This window comes from Pelophylax lessonae (genome assembly GCF_965119305.1).
Source record: "Pelophylax lessonae genome assembly, chromosome: 1".
In the NCBI taxonomy this organism is placed as follows: domain Eukaryota; kingdom Metazoa; phylum Chordata; class Amphibia; order Anura; family Ranidae; genus Pelophylax; species Pelophylax lessonae.
This window is the reverse complement of record NC_138768.1, coordinates 230,033,021-230,055,073: the sequence shown is the minus strand read 5'-3', so window position 1 is coordinate 230,055,073 and position 22,053 is coordinate 230,033,021. Positions and strand designations below refer to the sequence as shown.

Here is a 22,053-nt window from a genome sequence, read left to right as displayed (position 1 = left end):
GCAACTCAGCAAGTGAGGCTATATATGAAAGTCCTGATTAGAGATCCCAGCATTTTGTGATGTAGTGGAATTGGAAAAGGCAAGAATTAAGGTCCTCCCACCCAGAAGAAGAGCGGCTAATGTTAATAGCCAGCCGGCTGTCATTCAGATCCTTCCTCGCTGCATCAGTGGGCACTGAGGTAACATTACCCAATCTGAAGAAGTCCACTGATTGGTGGATAAAAACGCATTATCAAGTGACGTACATCTTTCCCAGGTGATTCCAGATTGGGTAATGTTACCTCCATGCCCGCTGATGCAGCGATGAAGGATCTAAATGACGGCTGGCTATTTATATTAGCATTAACCTTAGTGGCTTTTCCACAATTGCTATCTTCCACCAATTCTGGTGGAATTTTGACATACAATTGTTACCATACATCCTGCATCAGCTGTAACTTCAGGATTGGCTTCCCAGCAGCATATTCTCATCTGTTCAGCTTTTCAACTACCTTATAGGAATCTGCTTATAATCCTTTGCAATTGTTTGGGAACTTCTGGGTTGGAGCAATTTTATTTCAGGGTTCTGTTTGTCAGTCCTTAATCATCTCCATGCAGGCTCTTTAACATACCTTGGATTCATGTGCAATATTTCCCCGATCTGGTAGTCACCTGGGTTTTCTTTTAATCATTGTTTATGTCATTATGTGTGACCTGTTGTTGACTTATGTGATATTCTACATGTTTTTTACATTTAATAAAGATCTACCATTTTTAAGTTTATCTATACCATGTGGGATTTTGTATACCTATCTTTGAACAGCTTTTTTGCAGTTTTATCTTGTTTTTTGGAGGGCACAATGTCTTCAGAGAGGACCTTTTGAAGGAACAATGGACATGGACCAAGAACCACCATGGACAAAGAACCACCTTATCCCTGTGAACCACCAGGTAAGGTCAACGACAAGACAGCGCCACCAGTTCAGACACCCTGCGTGCAGAAGTAATGGCCACCAAAAAAGCCACCTTCTGAGACAACATAAGCAGGGGAATCTCCCTAACATTTTCAAAGGGAGGCTTTTGGAGAGCTAACACCACCAAATTGAGGTCCCACGGTGGCAATGGAGACCGCACTGGGAGAACCAAGCATCTCACACCCTGTAGAAAGGTACACACCAAGAGTGTGTGGCCAACGGACCTTGAAAGAACACCGCCGAGGCCAAGACCTGGTCTTTCATGGTACCCAAGGCCAGGCGCTGCTTAACCCCTCGTTGGAGGAAAGCTAAGATCCGAGTCATCAAAAAGGAACTCGGATGAACTTGGAGGGATTCACACCACGCAATGTACGTCTTCCACGTACAATGGTAGATCTTCCCAGAAGTAGATTTTCTAGCTTTTAAAAGCTTAAGAATCACAGAGCCAGACAACCCTCTAACCCCCAGCACCTGGCTTTTAACAGCCAAGCCATCAAAGCCAGTGACTGCAAAGCAGGATGGAAGATTGGCCCTTGGGACAGCAGATCTTCCCTGAGGGGAAGGCTCCAAGGAGCATCGGCGACCAGCCGTACCAGATCAGCGTACCAAGACCAGCGAGGCCAGTCTGGAGCCACTAGGATGACCGGAATCCCTTATGCCTAAGTCCTGCATAGGAGTTTCGACAGAAGCGGAAGAGGAAAGTCGAAAAATCAGACAATACTTACTCCAAGGAGCCACTAGCACGTCTGTAGCGTCAGCTAGATGATCCCTGCCACAAACCTCTGAACTTTTCTGTTGAGGCGAGAGGCCAACAGATCCACCTCGGGAGTACCCCACCGGAGACACAACTGATGGAACACCTCCAGATGAAGTGACCATTCTCCCTGGTCTAACACCTGTCAACTGAGATAATCCGCTTGCCAATTTTCCACCCCTGGAAAGTGTACAGCAGAGAGGGCTGGAACAATCATTCTGCCCATCTTACATGCCAGCTACTTCCCGAGCCACCAGGACACTTCTTGAGCCCCCTTGGTGAATGACACAGGCCACAGCCGTGGCATTGTCCGATTGAATTTGTACAGGACACCCCTGGAGGCGACGTGTCCAATGATCCAGACAAAGTCTGATTGCTCAGAGCTCCAGAACACCGATTGGTAGCCTGGACTCTTCAAGAGACCAGACCCCCTGGGCACACTCAGGCCGAGGACGCCTCCCCACCCGGATAGGCTGGCATTTGTGATGACAACCGTCCAGTACAGGGGGGAGAAATGATTTTCCCTGATGAAGTGCCGAAGAATGAAGCCACCAAACTAGGGACTCACTCATACTCCGGCTCAACAGGATCAGATTGTCCAGAGACTGAGGATCATTGCTCCATTTTACCAGAATCTCCTTTTGCAGAGATCTGGTGTGGAACTGAGCAAGCAGAACCGCCTCAAAAGGTAGACACCAACAGGCCCAGCACCCACATTCAAGTCTGAAGAAACTGAAGTGTCTGCTGGATAGCAGAAGCCAAATTGCCTCCTGCAACTTTTGAAGTTTCTCCAGAGGAAGAAAACACTCTGGCTGAGGAGGAATCCAGAGTCAAACCCAGGTAGTTCAGGCTTGTGGACGGAACCAGAGCAGACTTCTGAAGATTCAGAATCCAACCAAACACCCTCAGCGTTTGCAGAGTAATCTCCAAGTTGTCCAACAAGGCAGTTGAAGACTCTGCTCGTAAGAGTAGATTGTCCAGGTACTTCAGTTTGGCGATCCCCCGCTGACACAGTAATGCTAGAACCAGGGTCAACACTTGTGAAGACCCGAGGAGTGGAGGCGAGACCAAAGGGTAACGCCACAAATTGATAATGCTCCTCGCCCACGGCAAAGCGGAGAAAGCGCTGATGGGTGACACATATTGGGATGTGAAGGTAGGCATCCTTGATGTCGATGGAGGCGAGAAAGTCCCCCTGATGTAAGGTTGCCACCACCGTGCGAATGGACTCCATTCGGAACTTCTGTACCCGCACAAGGCAGTTTAGCACCTTGAGGTCTAGTATTGGACGCACACTGCCCTCCTTCCTGGGGACTGTAAACAGGTTTGAGTAAAAAAACCTTTAAAACGTTCCGACTTTGGAACCAGAACAATCACCCCTTGAAGAAGCAGATCTTGCACCGCGCCATAGAGATCATTTAAGCGATCTGGGGATAGGCGCAGGTTGGACGGGAAGAACCTTTTCGTCGAAGGATATGATCGAAACTCGATCTTGTAGCCAGAGCGAATGACTTCGTGGACCCACTTGTCCTGGATCAGGGAGGTCCACGGATCTGGAAAACAGCGAAGATATACCCCCACTCCAGATACGGGTGGGGGCGCCCCTGCATGCAGAGGAATGTTTCTCCGCAGGTCTGGCGGAACCCACTTATGGTTTACCCGACCAAGGCTTCCGTACCCTTGGAAGCCTGAGGAAGAAGAGTACTCTTTCCCCCTGTGAGGCCTTTTCCAAGGAAGCTCCAAACAGGCGATCCCCCATGAATAGAAGATTGGACAAGGCCTTTTTAGAAGCCTGGTCCGCAGACCAGCATTTCAGCCAGATAATGCGCCGCAGGAACACTGCTGAGACAGATAATCTAGAAAGCAGGGGAGAAGCATCCAAAGAGGCGTCACAAACTGTAGCCCTTGAACCAACTGATCCCGCAGCTCCAAAAAGGCAGGGGAGCGGTTTCTCCTCCAGGTCCCGGCGTAGAATTTTAGCTCATTCAGTCATAGCTTGTGACACTAGGGCAATAATAAATACCGGCCTAAGTGCCGACCCCAGCCTCAGTGAACATATGGCGGGTCAAGGCCTCCAGCCGCCTATCAGCCGGGTCTGAGAAGAACGGGGACTCTTCAACCGGAATTACAGTGGCTTTATTTAACCTGGAAACCAGTGAGTCTACTACAGGAGGTACCGTCCATTTTTTAAGGAGGGACTCCTCGTAAGGGTACCGCATTGCGGAATGCTGCATTAGTTGCATCTTCCATATGCAAAGTTTCCCATACTTATACAATCAGTGCATCCACCAGCGCCTTTTCGTGTGTGGCTAGAGGACCCGAGGAATCATCCTCACTATCCGAGCACGGAGGGTGCATGGACATAGACCGGAAGGATAAATTGCGTCCGCGGAAACAGACTCTGGATGGAGACAGAAGAAGCAGGAGGAGGCGGGGGCGCTTTTTGCTAGCCTGTTTGCCCAGGACCAAACTACTTTGGAAACCAAGGATCCAGGACCGCTGTCAGTGCAGATAATTGTTGGTCTGCGGAGGGCCCCGCAGTCTCTGAGAGGGGGTCAGGTGGTGAAAAATGCTCCATGGACTCCATGAATGAAGAGGGGAACACACAAAAAAAGTGTAAAATACTGCAAAAAGGACACCCCACCGCGCTGTGGCACTACAAGGCCCAGCAATAGCAGGAAGAGGGAGAGGGAGAGAAAACCCCACAAAGGCACTCCCCACACCGGTCAGGTATTCCCAGCCTGAACTATCTGCACACCATGCGGCGATCAGGAAGAGGAGCATCGATGTATTAGCTCTAGAGGCCGACCTCCACCACCCATCTGACTCCAAAAACATGGCCGCCGCTATTTGCAATGGAAAACCATAGAAGAATGGCTGCCGAGGCTACATAAACATGGCCGCCAAGCTGTATCACATAAGGCTACAAGAAAATGGCGGCCTGCGTGGCACCCGGGGATCCCAGGGGGGACCCCGGAGCACAAAAAACGACCCCCAACAGGAAGGGGGGCCCTGGCAGTTGCCCCCACCAGGCCAAGCCCCCTCCCAAGGAATGATCATTCGGTCATATGCCGCACGCTCCCCCCCCCCCACCCCCTTTGCAGCACCACATATAACCTAAAAAGGTATGTCCGGCTCCAGGGGGGGCAGGGGGTGTGTGTGGGCAGATGGGGGCAGGGGGTGTGTGTGGGCAGAGGCTGCATTAGACCACCGAGACGGGGGGGGAGGCAAACTGGGAGAGAGGGGAGCCCGGGGGTCCGACCATCCCAGGGAGGGGCCCACGTCCACCCCAAAACCTGCCAGGGGTAGAAGGGGAACAGCTACTTATCACACTATGAACAGGGTGGGCACCACTCTGGACAGGAAACCGCTCCATAATAATGTGGGTGCTGTCAGCCAGGAGGAAACGCTGCAACTCAAGCCAAAACCAGTTCGTATGCGCCCTCGCTAAACTTAACTCGCAGGCCAGCCCCCGTCCAGTGGGGCTATGTCGCGGCTGACCTAGCACGAAGCTGCAGTCTGGCTGGATTAGGGGGACCCCGAGGATCTAGATTATCCAGTTTGTCACCCAGTCCAGCACTTGAATGTAGATTCTCACAAGAACAAAATAATAAAATGAGGAAAAAATGTAATTTAAAAAGAAAAAAAATTGGCAGGACCAAAGATTCCAGCAAGGAACTAGGTCCTTACTCCTGACTAGGCATTAAAAAACTGAAGACCTATAGCAAGAAGTGGGAGTATACTCCCAGGGGCTGCCCCATAGGCGTGCTCAAGCTTTTTCTCTGCCTAGTGTCCTATTCCTGTAGGGGGCAGTTTAACCCTACGGTCACAATACTGACACAAACTTTTAAAAATTGAAAGTGCAATCAGTTTAAATATTATGTTTTTGCACAAATAATGAATAGAGACACATATTAAGCCCTTTACACACTTACACTTTAGACAGCGCTGGGTACACACATAAAATACCTGAGAAGAATATACACCTTACATCCCAGCAGCAGTCTTGTAAATGCATTCCACACACTACATAGCACAGGGATCACAATATTTTAAAACAAAAACTGTGTCTGTCTTAATTTTGGGCTGTAATGCAACATGTGATTTTAAAGGGGGGAGGGGGGAATTCTTTCCTATACCCACTGCATATAGACACTTTTTTGTACCAGTGTCCAGGTCTGTGGGAGTATAAATATGGCTTCATCATTTGGTTGCTAAAATCTACACCTTCCATATTTAGATTATAGTCGTGGAAACATAGAGGCTTTGCAACGACGCCACACGCCGTGTGAATTTGGACTGTTGTGTTTGGGTGAATGGAATACAGGATGGGTACCATAACTCCATAATGTCCTTCCATTTTAAAAGCAGTCTTTCTCCCCCTTTCTAAGTGGGGTGTTAACAAGCCGTTGGGGGAAGCCCCTGCAATTAGAGCGCATGGTGCCACAGCATCCAATTTTTTAAAGGAACACATTTATGAAATGTGGCAGGTCTGCATAAAAGTCATCCACATACAAATAGTACCCCATATTGAACAAGGGTGACAACTATTTTACCACTGCTCCCCATGTAGTCTGGGCATTTAAGTGGCTCCACTTGACTGTCTTTTCCTCCATAAATTCTAAAGCGATATGTATAGCCTGTGGCCCGCTCACAGAGCTTATACATTTTGACCTCCTATCTGGCATGCTTGTTGGGGAGATATTGCTTGATTGCAGGCCTGCCAGTAAAATGTGCAAGGGACTAATTTATGCATATGTTTTGTTGGGGCATAAACAAATCTGGTCATTTCTAGGACAGGTAATTTACGAGGGGCTGAATTTTGTTTTTTTGAGCCGATCATAGTCAGGGTCACCCCCCGGGGATGACCGAGGTTGTTGTCACTGAAATGCATAAAATGCATTACTATCTCAGATCTTTTCATGGCAATTGCAGCAAAGAACATGGGCATATGATGAATCGGGTCTGTGGCCCAATATAACCTCAAATCATTCTCCTTTGTAATGCCCATGTTAAGGGTTAGACCCAAAAAAGTTTAAATTCGGAAACTGTGATAGGTTGCCAGTCGAATGGAATTTGGGTTGGCTGCAATGTACTGTTGGGCATCAACATTACTTTGATCCACAATCAAAATTATAAATGGTCTTTGGTAAAAAAGAGCTAAAATTAAGTCAAGGGGCGTTGTTAAGTCAGCTTTTTCCAACTGATCTCTGGGCTAACTGTGGGCTCTAGGGGCCTGTGCTCGAATTCTTGGTGGCTTCAGCAACACGGGGTTAGGTACACTTGATTTTACCATCTCTGTCAGGGTGCTGCTGCTTTCCACGGGTTCATATTCTGATCCTGATTCTAACAGTGAAGCCTCCCCTTTGCTCTCATCTGTCATGCTCAGAATCCTGTATGCCTTCTCACACCTTTTTTGGATATTTTGGGCACTAACTTTACAGATACCTTGTGGGACTATGGCAAACAGTAGTCCTGGCTAGCAGTCAGGGTCTGCTTGCATGTTAAAAATAAAATTAACTGCTAGCAGAGGTCAGGCCTGATCTTACCAACACTGCCGTTTTGCGAATAATGTATCAAAGATGGCATTGATCAGAAAAATTATACTGACATTGCACTTGTTGGGGGTGGGGGAGGGTGCTATATGCAAGAGCTGTACCTGCTAATACTGCGCATTTGGCGACACTATACTATTGGGGACACTAGTATAGTTCTAATCGTGACCAGGATACTGATCCATACGGGTACTATAATAGTAATGGTGGTTATAGTGGGACTGTGATAGTTTGGCTGGAAATCAAGGACTTGCAGTAAAAGAAGAGAGGGACACTAAGTGACTCTGACACTATCTAACGTCGCTAGTGACACCAAGGCTCCATTCACACTTGAGTGTACTGGAATCGCGGAAGTGTGAGATTCTGACCGGGATAGCAGAATCATGGCAAAACATGGGAAGCGTTTGCGATGAGTACCTGTTATCAGAATACAATAGCGCTGTGGGGAGATCCTTGCATCCACATTGCTTGTGTGGATGAGGGGAGCTGTGAGTTTTTTGTTCAACTTACTGGTTGACTGAAAAAGTAAAAAAGACCATGGACAAATCAGGTTAAGAATCTGCAGGAGAGGGTATGGGAGCATGCTTGTGGCTTCTGCTATCCGAGTCAGCTAAAAACTGGGTTATTTGGACCATAAAGTCTTGCATGACCATTGTAAAGGCATCAACTGAAAGGGGAGAGGACAAAGTTACATTTGACTGAGCTAAAGAGGGCTCTGAGAACAGAATACACTTCAATAGCAGAGACCAACATGACACCAGGCTGCAGACAATGGCATTGTCACAGTTAGCTCTGGAGTTGTTTGTAGAAAGTGAACTGGGGGCACCCAGAACATCAGGACTTTCCTCTCTAGAACCAGACATGTTGCCACCTCATGGTGCGAAGGCATGGTATAGGCTCAAGGTAAGGAGCAGGGCCTCAGGTACACATGAAACCTGGACAGCTGGTAGCAGGTGAAAGTTGGATTGCGAAAGGTGATCAAAGTTACTGTGGGCGAGTAGTAGGAGGAGATCGAAGTTCCGAATCGTTCTTGCAAGCAGGAGCAGTAGCAGAGAGATGCTTTGCTGACACTATATGGCAGAGCATGGAGCGTGCACAAAATTTCACTTTGTGAATGATGTCAACACTAACTCCTTCCACAGCAAATAAAATGGTGTGGAGATGGAAAAAAGTGCCCAGAAACCCATAAAAGTGAGATAGCTCCCGATGCTCAGCCTGACTAGCTCACTCACTAAGCAGCCTTCGGAGACAGGGCTACTGCTAAGGCTTTGCCAGTGGCTCTGGACCGGGAAAGTGTTTTGCAGCTAACTTTATCAGAATGCAGTCTGAAAAGCACCCCCTGCAAAACCCAGCACCAAAAGATAACTTTCAGGTTATCCCCACCATGACTAATCCAGCACGGTCTGAACGCAGTGCTCCAAAAGCCAGACTGAGGTTAACCATGCTGGATAGCTGCAAGTGAAAACACAAAGCCCCAGCAGTGATGTAGAGAGGATTCTTTATTAAAAACATTGTAAATACCTTTTTTTCTTTTTTGAAAAGTGATCACATAAATTCTGTCCTCAGCTGTATAAGTTGTTTAGAGAGCTTGGCGTTAAGGCACCAGGAAGGTGTATTCGCAGGAGGCAGAGGAAGAGAAATACACTGATCTTTCCGGTAAAGAGCTGTGCAGGTGGTCATGTCGGCAGAAGTCTTAAGACTGGTATACACGGGCTAAATACGGGTTGGTATCAGCTGATTCAACAGAAACCAGACGACATTCGGCCAGTGTGTACAGCAGTCTCTCCGGCTTCCGTCAAACAGGCATGCTGGAAAACCAACAGCAATGCCAATGGCTACGAGCGTGGACTGGTGTGTTCTGGCAGAAAAGGGGCAGTCCCCCTGTCAGAACACAATAGCTCAGTGGGAAGATCACTGTACTAACTTTGCATAGTTAGTACATGGTACAACATACACTAATCAGGAATATGAAATGCCGAGGTAGCATACACTTTAAGGCATATATGCATTGCATTGTAATTAAGAGTAAAAAAAAAAACAAGAGTTTTAAATGATCAATTTAAGACCATAATAAATAAGCAGGTTAGTGTGGAAAGTTACATTTCAGACTTTTATTTTATATTTGAATATTGAGTATCAGAACATTCTACAAAAGGTGGTTATGAATAAAAGACTGAAATTAGAAACATGACAGCACAGGGCAACTGACCTGGTAGCAATGCACTGTAATACATCTTGTAATTGTACTATACAGGCAACTTACTTTACTCGACAAACCTCCAACTGAGGTGCCATCTTGCTCTTCATCTTTCTCAGATAAGGCATCTTCCTTGTAAGAAGCTTCCTGTTCTACATCGCTTTCTGCTTCTTCTTCACCCTCACTGGCTAGAGGTCTTGCTGGCTTTCTGTGGACATTTACAGAGTCTGCATCTTTTTTGGATGGATCTAATGACGTCCCCAGAGCATCTCTGTCACGTTCACACTCTGCAATAATCAAATCAAATTTAAATTGTAAGCACTTCATTTGTGTAGAGAGTCAATATCTGGATTCTGTCATCAAGACTCCTCAGAAGGGGGACAACTAAATGACCTAAAAGCTGAAAATCCCCGTTTACTAATGTATAATGGGACACATTACCTTGTGAAAACTATTCTTATTTCCAAAACTCTTAATATTGTTTGGCACTCTCCGATCTATGTGCAAATAAAATATTTAAAGTGTTAGATTCCCTACTACAACATTTTGACTCTGGCAGACAAACTGAACTGATCCACTCTAAAACATTCTAAGGATTTGGGAGGCCAGGCAATGCCAGACTTTAATATACACGACTTGTATTCGCAGACATCCCATATTTTCTATTTGCACACTGTTTCCTGGTTTACGCACCTTATAGTACCGGACAGCGCTACCCATCACCTAGACCAGGGGTTGGCAACCTACAGCCCGCGGGCTGCACCCGGCCCTCCACTGCTAAATGTCCAGCCCGTCAGTGCATGTGATGAATTCACATGCACCCGGCCCCCAGACATTTTTAGTAAGAGCAGAGCGGAGCAGGGATCAGAAAGCTGAATGAGAACATGGGAGAGACACACAGTAGCAGGAGCCTCCAGAGTCAACTTTCCAGGTGATTGGTTGCTAGGTGGTCCTAGCAACCAATCAACAGCTTGTTAATAGGAAAAAATAACTCTGGAAGCTCCGCTGTCTTATCAGCGCTGCTTTGTGTTTCTCCCATGTTCTCATTCAGTTTCCTGCTCTGCCTCCCTCTCTGCATGGGGCAAGGTAGAAAAGGGCAGCACTGAAGGGGAAGGGGGGGTGGTGTGTAATATGCAGGGGGTGTGTGTAGAGGGGGGGGGCTGTGTAATATGCAGGGGGGCTGTGTAATGTTGAGAGACTTTCTAGTAACAAACAGCCTGAAGTCTCACACTAATTCCTTTATCTAAAAAGCAAAGTTTTCAGTTTCTTGTTTTTTTTTTTCATTATTACTGTTATAATTACTGTTCTGTTATTAATGTTAAAGTTTCTTGTATTTTATTGATTATTATTATCATACAGTGGGATAGGGATCAGGGCACTGCTATAAAGTGAAAACCATCTTAATGTGCAACAAGGCAGTTTTCACTTTAAAAAGCCGGGTGTCCGGAGACATGCTGGAGCTGCATGAGAGCAATGGAGAGGGTGAGTATAAGTTGAACAAACAAATCGCTGCAGGGAAGGGAGGGGGGGGGGGGGGGGAGACCCTGCAGCAATCCCAGAGCCTCGAGGGAGTGAACCTGCATGCTCCCTCAGGGTGAATTGGCTTTGTGTAAGTGAGGCACCTTAAAGTGAGGTAAACCAGTACGGTTATTACGATGTTAGAATTATTAGTAAGTAGTGGAAAAAGGTTGCTGACCCCTGACCTATACCCTTTTGCTATGATTAGTTGCAGGTTCAAAGGTTAACCAGACCTACACTTCCAACCTGATGTCGACTCAGTCTCTCGAGCTAAGGGACATGGATACTCTATGTCCAAACTAAGTATTGTGGTGGTTAATAGTTGAAATCCATTTTAAACAGAACCAGTATGTTTGCCTGAGATTTCTACGGTGCCACATCTTGAACTTTGGTGTAGACACCTTGCTGAATTCTATGCTTTTTCGATATCTCCAGTTTAGACATGCTGTCACCCGGCAATTTGGCTCCATATTACATGTGCTTGCAGATAATCATCTAGCTGATGCTATGGCTACAGCTTCTCCCACACAAATGATTCCAGCATTCTATGCAGTCCGAGCCTTGTAATAGAAAGATTTTGTGGGGGCTAATTTGGATCCTATTATGATGAGACATTGGAAGAGGTTCTAAGCAGCCACCAGATTAGTCTCCATGAAACTTACTGATAATCTCGCCCATCTATTCATGTTTCATTATTCCAATTTGATGCTAGTTTGGTTAGCAGGATATGGACCATCTTATAACCCATTACATCCTAAGTGTCACAGGGCCCTCTACTCTTTTTCCACTTGCTATAGTCCTGAACACAAAAACAGGCTTAATGGAAGCAAATAACCTTTATGCATGGCACCATGGGTTCCCTTGTACAACTAGACCCTCGGCTTGGGTTCTCCATAGTCTTTGTAATTAAAGATTTATCTGCACATATATTTTTTTTTTTCCATTATAAATTCTATTTAATTGATTTTACAAAAATAGGAGAAGACGACACAAAGAACCAATACTAGTCACCAAATAAACACATTTACAATAGACAGACTAACAAGCAAGCTGCACTTCACCACCTCCCAAAATGGGTTCAAAATCAACAACAGGGTTAAAGGCAATACAAAGCTTGTCCTGTTATCAAATAAAACAGGAAACATGGTAGTAAAATCAACTCATATGTACAATTCAATAAGGTAGTCTGAAGGACCAGTCACCAAGTCCCACCACAGCAGAGGACAAGTCCCTTAAAAGCCAAAGAACTAAGTTGGGCTGGAACTCAAACCAAAATACGACGGCAAAGTAGCTCAAAGGGGACTAAAGTGCTTAGGGCATTGCTCGAGCTCCCAATTATAAAAAAAAAGTCAAGTCAGAACCACAGTTCTTTAGCCATGAGTACTGCACTTTCTCAAATTTAGAGAGACATCCTCTGCTATTATAAGCGGCTATGTACAAGGGGAGAACTGCATTTACAAATGACCTCCACTTTTTAAGGGTCAGTGGTGCAGGAGGACTTCCTTCTGCACAGCTTTTGGGATGAGGTATTGTTTATTACCAAGAAGCTGACAGCTAAGGTATCGATCCACGATGGGATGCCTATCTTACATCGGGAAGCAGATATTAAAAAATGCTCCCAAGAAAAAAAAAAAAAAAACTTTCGAAAGACAAATGTTCTGAGAATCTTCGTATGAATTTTTCTAAGACTTTTACTAATAATTTTCATTTGAAATTCTATCCATCCATGTCCAGCTTTAGAGGTCACACTCCTAAAAGCATGTTTTTAGGTGCCCACAGCCATGTCAAATTTCCATTGAATTGCAATAAAAGCACAAATATTGAGATCACCAACAAAGAGCAAGACTGTACAACATAACCCATATAAACCAATCAAGATTTGTTGCATTGTAAGCTGAAAATTATTTATAAACTTACTTATAAACAATGTGCTTTTGATTCAAAACCTAAAGGATAAGTTGATCTTTCTGAACATCTTACATCCATATTTAGGGTGTGACACATAACATGTTCAGCATCAGAGCCCGTACCATACTCGCTGCAACAATTCAAAGAGTGCAGCCGTGTAAAAAAAATGAACTACAAGTACCGACAGCCTTTGGCTTGTAGTTCTCAATGAACTACCACAGCGCTGTTGAGCTTTGGTAGTTCATTGATTCTTTGTGTAAAACAGCCTACCGGTATGTACTGCCAGACAGCTTACAATGAAACTATGCAGGAGATTTGCATGGCATCAGCGATCTGCTGATCTTTGGTGCAATCCTTTTACCTGCAAAAAACTGTGCATTTATTATTTTTTTGTTAAAAGGTGAACTTATCCTTTAATGCTGGGTACACATGGGCGGAAAATCATACAAAAGTGGTCGCTTCGACAGGAACTGGTCGACTTTTAGCCCGTTTAAACAGCTCCTCGTCTGACAGTAGCCGGTCCCACAACTGGCTTCTGCTGAACGAGCATGCTGGAAAACCAGCATCCGAACAGCACTCGCAGCAATGGCTGATCACCATGTTCTAGTGGGGAGGGCAGTCCTCCTGTGAGAACACAATAGCTCAGCAGGGGAGAATGTGTTAGTACAGCAATCTGTAATTTTTTTCATTTGTTTAGCCTGCTGGGTTGAACAAAAAAAAAAGCTTCCCGTGTGTACCCACTTGAAGAGTGAAAGGAGCCATTTTTTTTCCAGGAGATAAATTTTAACAATGGCACCATTTAAAGTAAAGCTGTCCAATGGCACCTTCCTTGTAAAGATTTGCACACTATACAGGTAGCAAAAATAATTCAAATGCCATCAATACACTGCTACTTTCCCAAAGGACATGCTAAAAAGAATAAAACATGCACTTACTGGAGTGGGGATGCTGTTAAGCAGCTGATCAAGATGGGCCGCATATTGATTTGGCTCCTCTCTGTCCGGGTGTGCCTTCAGCATTATCACCATCTACAATAGCTTCTAACAGCTCCTAATTCTTTCTTACATCATCCAGATTCCCTGGAAACTTTTTGTAACACGTCCATTGCCGGAATTTGGTCCTGCAGAGCCTCAGACCTGCTATCCCACAACTCAGGGACATGAAGTGACAAACGGTTATCACCTGTACACGAGTGTACAGTGGATATAAAAATTCTACACACCCCTGTTAAAATGTCAGGTTTCTGTGATGTAACAAAAATGAGACAAAGATAAATGATTTCAGAACTTTTTCCACCTTTAATGTGACCTATAAACTGTACAACTCAGTTGAACAACAAACTGAAATCATTTAGATGGAGGGAAGTAAAAATAAAAAAACATGGCTGAATAAGTGTGCACACCCTTAAACGAATACTTTGTTGAAGCATCTTTTGATTTTATTACAGCACTGAGTCTTTTTTGGTAGAAAGTCTATCAGCATGGCACACTTTGACTTGGCAATATCTGCCCAATCTTCTTTACAAAAACACTTAAATCTGTCAGATAGTAGGGCATCTCCTGTGCACAGCCCCCTTCAGATCACCCCACAGATTTTCAATCAGATTCAGGTCTGGGCTCTGGATGGGTGATTCCAAAACCTTAATCTCCTTCTGGTAAAGACATTCATTTGTTGATTTGGATGTACGCTTTGGGTCATTGTCATGCTTAAAGATGAAGTTCCTCTTCATGTTCAGCTAACAGAAGGTTTTGTGCCAATATTGACTGGTATTTGGAACTGTTCATAATTCCCTTCTACCCGGACAACGGACCCTGTTTCAGCTGAAGAAAAAACAGTCCAAAAGCATAATGCTGCCACCACCATGCTTCACTGTGGGTATGGTGTTCTTTTGGTGATGTGCGCCAAACATATCTTTTGGAATTATGGGCAAAAAGTTTAGACCAGAACACATTTTCCCCACATGCCTTTGGGAAACTTTGGATGTGTTTTTGCAAAATTTAGCTGGACTTCAATGTTTTTCTTTGTAAGAAAAGGCTTCAGTCTTGCCACTCTACCCCATAGCCCAGATATTTGAAGAATATGGGAGATTTTTGTCATGTACCACACAGCCAGTACTTGCCATATATTGCTGCAGCTCCTTTGTTGTTGCTGTAGGCTTCTTAGCGGCCTCCCTGACCAGTTTTCTTCTCGTCTTTTCATAAATTTTGGAGGGATGTCCAGTTCTTGGTAATGTCACTGTTGTGCCATATTTTCTCCACTTGATGAAGACTGTTTTCACTGTGTTCCATGGTATATCTAATGCTTTGGACATTTTTTGTACCCTTCCCCTGACACATACCTTTTAACAAGAAGATCCCTCTGATGCTTTGGAAGCTCTCTGGGGACCATGGCTTTTGCTGCAGGATGCGACTAATAAAATGTCAGGAAAAATCTACTAGAACAGCTGAACTTTCTTTGGGGTTAATCAGAGCCACTTTAAATGATGGCAGGTGTGTACTGACTCCTATTTAACGTGAGTTTGAATGTGATTGCTTAATTCTGAACACAGCTACATCCCAAGTTATAAGAGGGTGTACACACTTATGCAACCACGTTATTTTAGTTTTTTATTTTTACTTTCCCCTTAAAAGATTTCAACTGAGTTGTACAGTTTATACTGTAGGTCATACACACTTATGCAACCACGTTATTTTAGTTTTTTATTTTTACTTTCCCCTTAAAAGATTTCAACTGAGTTGTACAGTTTATACTGTAGGTCATATTAAATGTGGAAAAAGTTCTGAAATGATTTAGCTTTGTCTCATTGTTTTACATCACAGAAACCTGACATTTTCATAGGGGTGTGTAGACTTTTATATCCTCTGTAAACTACCAGCTCCCACTCCATCACTGAACTTGTTGGTTGGCTCCTGTGGTCCCTATACAGAATTGCAACCACTACAGCTCTGGGGTTATGGGACAATATAAAGCTATCTTTTTCTAAAGTTTCTTTAAGACTTTAGCTACACTTATACCATCTGGCAGCACTATGTTCCCCCCTGCCTGGCCATACAGATGCAGTACAGTCCCCATTACAGCAAGCACCTACAATATTGCACTGGGGATGCCAACGCTCCAACCTCCAACACTAGCACATTAATCCCTAAAGACATACAAGGAGCAGCCATTATATTAACATCTGATGCAAAGGAATGGAAACAGAGTCTGCTATCTTCTGAATTAATTTGACTGCCATATCGGACAGATCCCATAAACCAGACCACACACTGGCGTCAGTTATTAGATCTCCAGAGAATTCTCCTACCCCATTTTTGCTTCTCCCTGAAATACAACTGACTCAGTAAAACACATTTCCTCTTGGAGTCTCAAAAAAAAAAATGTCACATAGTACTAATCTCTCTGCCTAGCCCTATGGATAGTTAAAGTACTACTGCTATCATTGTAAAGATACTCATTCTTTTAAGTCCAGGAGTCCACCTCACTGCTCGTCACTCATCGCTTTGAGGACATAATCGTAGTGACAGGTCACCTCTCACATCCCGCTGTCATATTTTACTCATTATGTAATACCCCTAAATAACAAATATGTGCAGCGCTCAATTATGAATAAGATTGTATTACTTTTTGGTTCACACAATGTGATATTTTAAGTGAACTAGAGCAATATTCACATGAAACAAAAGTCCATAATCAAAAAATAAATATGCACCATCCGTGGTATACAGAATGTCGAAAACACTCACTAGACGTAAAAGAAAAACAAACACAGTGAATAATGAAACACCTCATGGGAAATTCAATTGCTTGAAGAGTGCTTTCCCTTCACCATAACAGTGCACTCACCAGAAGCCATGCAATATTAGGCCTTGCATTCGATCCGCCTTGGCCGGCCAGGCAGGCTTGGCGGTCCCTTATCCCCTACCGCTAGGATAGTCTGCCTGTTGTAAAGACACGCCTGCAATATTCTACAGCTCCGTCTGGTGAGCTTTTTACACAGCATAATCCAGCGCAGCAAGTATGCGGGAGTGACTCCACTAATCAGTTTTCCAGCTATCGGTTGGAACAGGTGCAAAGCATATTATTGTATGGCTTCTGGTGAGTGCACTGTTATTGTGAAGGGAGAGCACTCTTCAAGCAATTGGATGTCCCACAAGGTGTTTCATTATATACTGCGTTTTTATTTTACGTCTGGTGAGTGTTTTCGACACTCTGTATACCACGGATGGTGCATATTTATTTTTCGATTATAGACTTTTGTTTCATAGGAGTACTGCTCTAGTTCACTTATAATATCACATTGTATTACTTTTTGGTTCACACAATCATATTCATAATTGAGCGCTGCACATATTTGTTATTTATTCACAAAGTGGTTATATATTCACCTTTTAGTGCTAGCGGCTGTTACACACTAATAGCGCTCTCTACGTATGTTTTTGATGTACAATACCCCTGTATTGCCATTCAGTGCCTTCACTGTTTGGTGTTCTCAGAATCTTCATATATAAAATTTTTACCACTCCATAACACTTATTTACTACAATTAGGACGCTGAACCCTGGCCAACAGTCTATTGATTCTATGTATCTTTCTACCAAGCACTAAGGACATGTGATGACCGCTAATATAGTGTCATAAGCGTTCATGCTACAGAACCAGACATGGAACCCAAACTGTCCGAACCAGCCCAGATACCATATTGGGTAGCCTTTGGCCACCAGAACCTAACAAGGCACTACCCAGCCAAACATACCCAGGACTCTACAGTACAGCTTTCATTACTGACCTTGGCACGCCAGACCTGGCATCATGCTCTATTTCTCTGTTCTCTGTAAGTTATTCACAACACTTGACAACTGCCTCATCCTCTTGCCTAGTAACAACTCTGACAGTTATTATTGCAGAGGTGCCTACAACACCGGATCTGACACGCAATTTCTTATTTTTCTGTGTCTTCTTGAGCATATCCACAATCTTAGCCACAGTCTTAACAACTGAAACACCCTTAATCCTTCCCTGAGGAACCTTGATTACTGCTCACGGCATACCCATTTCACTACATAGGTACTTTGCTAGCTTGAGGCTTTTAAAGCCTTTATGTTTGGTCTTCACTGTTCCAGTGTTTCTTGCCCTTGCAATATAATCCTTAAGCATTAAAACCTTTGAATTCGGTCACCAAACAAGCACACTCCTAACCAAATGGCACATAAATACTTTTCATTAAACTCTGCAACATATTCTACCACTTGACATCTCCAATAGCAGTGTCTGCTTTTTATTGCAAGATACATATCCAATTAACATATCTCAATGTATGAGCCTCAAGCTTGAACTTTTTAAACAATCCTCAAACCTCTCCAACCATGACCCATAGGGTGAACTAGAGCTGCACGATTAATCGTTCGAGAATCGCAATCTTGTTTCACTCCCCCTATGCGATCTCCATCCTGAATATCTGTGATTCTGAGGGCGGAGTAGGGGAAGCCGTCGGCCGTGGCGGAGCCAACCTGGAAAGCAAATGGCGCCGATACAGGAACTGACTTTAGCAGTGAGAGACCGCATCCACTGATGGCTGTACCTCCACTGCACTGTACCTTCAGAGGCCCATGAACGCTGCACTCCAGCCCTCTAGCTTCACACGGCATGATGAGCTTTCCATCACGTGAGGTAATCAATGACAGAGGAGGGGGGGCAGGAGGGGGGGGGATAATCCCTAAAAAATAAATTATTTGATGTACAGTGGGTACAGAAAGTATTCAGACCCCCTTAAATTTTTCACTCTTTGTTATATTGCAGCCATTTGCTAAAATCATTTAAGTTCATTCTTCTTCCTCATGAATGTACACATAGCACCCCATACTGACAGAAAAACACAGAATTGTTGACATTGTTGCAGATTTATTAAAAAAGAAAAACTGAAATATCACATGGTCCTAAGTATTCAGACCCTTTGCTCAGTATTTAGTAGAAGCCCCCTTTTAATCTAATACAGCCAGGAGTCTTTTTGGGAAAGATGCAACAAGTCTTTCACACCTGGATTTGGGGATCCTCTCCAGTTCTGTCAGGTTGGATGGTAAACGTTGGTGGACAGCCATTTTTAGGTCTCTCCAGAGATGCTCAATTGGGTTTAAGTCAGGGCTCTGGCTGGGCCATTCAAGAACAGTCACGGAGTTGTTGTGAAGTCACTCCTTCGTTATTTTAGCTGTGTGCTTAGGGTCATTGTCTTGTTGGAAGGTAAACCTTCGGCCCAGTCTGAGGTCCAGAGCACTCTGGAGAAGGTTTTTGTCCAGGATATCCCTGTACTTGGCCGCATTCATCTTTCCCTCGATTGCAAGCAGCCGTCCTGTCCCTGCAGCTGAAAAACACCCCCACAGCATGATGCTGCCACCACCATGCTTCACTGTTGGGACTGTATTGGACAGGTGATGAGCAGTGCCTGGTTTTCTCCACACATACCGCTTAGAATTAAGGCCAAAAAGTTCTATTTTGGTCTCATCAGACCAGAGAATCTTATTTCTCACCATCTTGGAGTCCTTCAGGTGTTTTTTTAGCAAACTCCATGCGGGCTTTCAGTGTCCGTCGGGCCACTCTGCCATAAAGCCCCGACTGGTGGAGGGCTGCAGTGATGGTTGACTTTCTACAACTTTCTCCCATCTCCTGACTGCATCTCTGGAGCTCAGCCACAGTGATCTTTGGGTTCTTCTTTACCTCTCTCACCAAGGCTCTTCTCCCCCGATAGCTCAGTTTGGCCGGACGGCCAGCTCTAGGAAGGGTTCTGGTCGTCCCAAATGTCTTCCATTTGAGGATTATGGAGGCCACTGTGCTCTTAGGAACCTTAAGTGCAGCAGAAATCTTTTTGTAACCTTGGCCAGATCTGTGCCTTGCCAAAATTCTGTCTCTGAGCTCTTCAGGCAGTTCCTTTGACCTCATGATTCTCATTTGCTCTGACATGCATTGTGATCAGGAAGGTCTTATATAGACAGGTGTGTGGCTTTCCTAATCAAGTCCAATCAGTATAATCAAACACAGCTGGACTCAAATGAAGGTGTAGAACCATCTCAAGGATGATCAGAAGAAATGGAAAGCACCTGAGTTAAATATATGAGTGTCACAGCAAAGGGTCTGAATACTTAGGACCATGTGATATTTCAGTTTTTCTTTTTTAATAAATCTGCAACAATGTCAACAATTCTGTGTTTTTCTGTCAGTATGGGGTGCTATGTGTACATTCATGAGGAAGAAGAATGAACTTAAATGATTTTAGCAAATGGCTGCAATATAACAAAGAGTGAAACATTTAAGGGGGTCTGAATACTTTCCGTACCCACTGTATAATTATAATGAAGGATAGATTTTTTTATATATATATATATATATATATATATATATATATATATATATATATATATATATATATATATATATATATATATATATATATATATATATATATATATATATATATATATATATATCCTTGATGACGCCCATGATAGGCGGGCGAAACGCGTTGAAGTAATTTCCTGTTAGCTATTCGTCACACCACGTCACTTCCGCAAACCACCGTGTAACGCACGCCGGCAGCGTACCCGGAAGTGTATCGGATGACCGTGACTACTGATTTCTACAATGCTTAGAAAACTCGTTTGTGAGTAACATTTTATGCTTTTTTATAATAAAATTACCCTACGGGCTTCACTATTCTCAGCTCCTTCCTCTCTTTTGCCTGAGGCCCTGTGTGCAAAGGTATCTTGGAGACATTCCTTGGAGGCTTATTCCCATTGTCACTCTGGGAGACACCAAGGCTTTATAGCACCGTATTTCTGAGGCTGGAGGTTGATCTGGAGGTGTCTGCTTGTCATACTTAAGGCCCTTGATTTTCCAAAATCTGGTGAGTGGATCCCCAAGAGGGCTTGTTGCAAGCACTAGGCACTTTTTTGTGTGGAGCACGACTTTTGGACTGCACCTTATATAAAAATAAATTTTTGTTGCACATTTTGTCACCTTATATTTATTGTATATATAATGGATTTTAATCATATATGTGGCACAGTATTAGTATATATTTGTATGAATTTATGAGCATATAATTTTTTCAGTACTGATGCACTTTTATATCAACATATTAGAGGATTATAGTGCACTTAATATTTATATTTTATTTTATCTACCTGGTAGCGCTGTTTTAACATTGCAATCTAAGGACAGAACTCAATCTACTCCCTAATGATAGGGCTGAAGAACAATTACATTGACCAAAAAGGAAATTTATTACCTGCAGTGATAAACCAGGCCTTAAGTTAGCTAACTTACTCAACGCTCAAGTGGGAGACACAGAATCAATATACGTTTAACTAATAATGCTGGCAACCCACCGACACTTGTTAGCAAAGTTCACTTCAATATTATCTACTTTATACCAACCCTCGGCTTACTTCTGTCAGGACTTACAGACACTATTTCAAAGCACTGCACGCCTCACCCTCTCCCAAGCCAAGGAAGCAGAAATTATTACAGCAGAGGTCCTGCGATCAAACCTCTTAAACCAAAAAACTCCAGGCACTGATCACTTCTTGGCTTTATACTACAAAATGTTCCCTGAAATTCTTGCTCCACATCTGACCAACCTCTTCAACCACCTGCATACCCTCTCAGACCTACACCCTTCTTCTCTATCGGCCCAAATAGTTATTTTCCCAAAACTGGGTAAAGACCCTGCAGATCCACACAACTTCAGGGCAATTACGCATCTAAACATGTACATAAAAAATCTGACCAAAATTCTTGTGAAGAGACTCAATATATTCCTACACACTATAGTACATAAGGACCATGTGGGCTTTGGCCCACACAGACAATCATTTGATAATATATGTAAAGTCATCCATCTAATGCATGGCATACTCGGACTAGATATACCTAAGGCATTCAAGAACTCTTTTGTCCTGGGAATACAGTATATACCTGATGCTCCGAATATATACATTATGCTCTGAGCCTGTCCAGGCTCTAAAGGGATCCTGACCATCCACCCAGAAGCTCACTGCTCTGCCCCTCCAGCACTCATAGGGGAGGAACCTCAAGTGCACTAAAGCCAGGAAAGATTGGTTACAAATCTGGTCCACCACTGGTGTTTCAAATCTGGCTCACTACTTGCTCTATAAATAT

The 22,053-nt window shown here is 43.9% G+C and overlaps 1 protein-coding gene across 1 annotated transcript in view; it reads right to left on the bottom strand.

Annotated features, from left to right (window-relative positions):
- Positions 1-22,053, bottom strand: part of SETD1B (SET domain containing 1B, histone lysine methyltransferase) — a 136,568-nt gene that overhangs the window by 43,601 nt on the left and 70,914 nt on the right. The window contains exon 10 of the mRNA XM_082261769.1: positions 9,526-9,746. Coding sequence (XP_082117895.1) covers positions 9,526-9,746 — 221 coding nt within the window. The remainder of the gene's footprint in view (positions 1-9,525; positions 9,747-22,053) is intronic.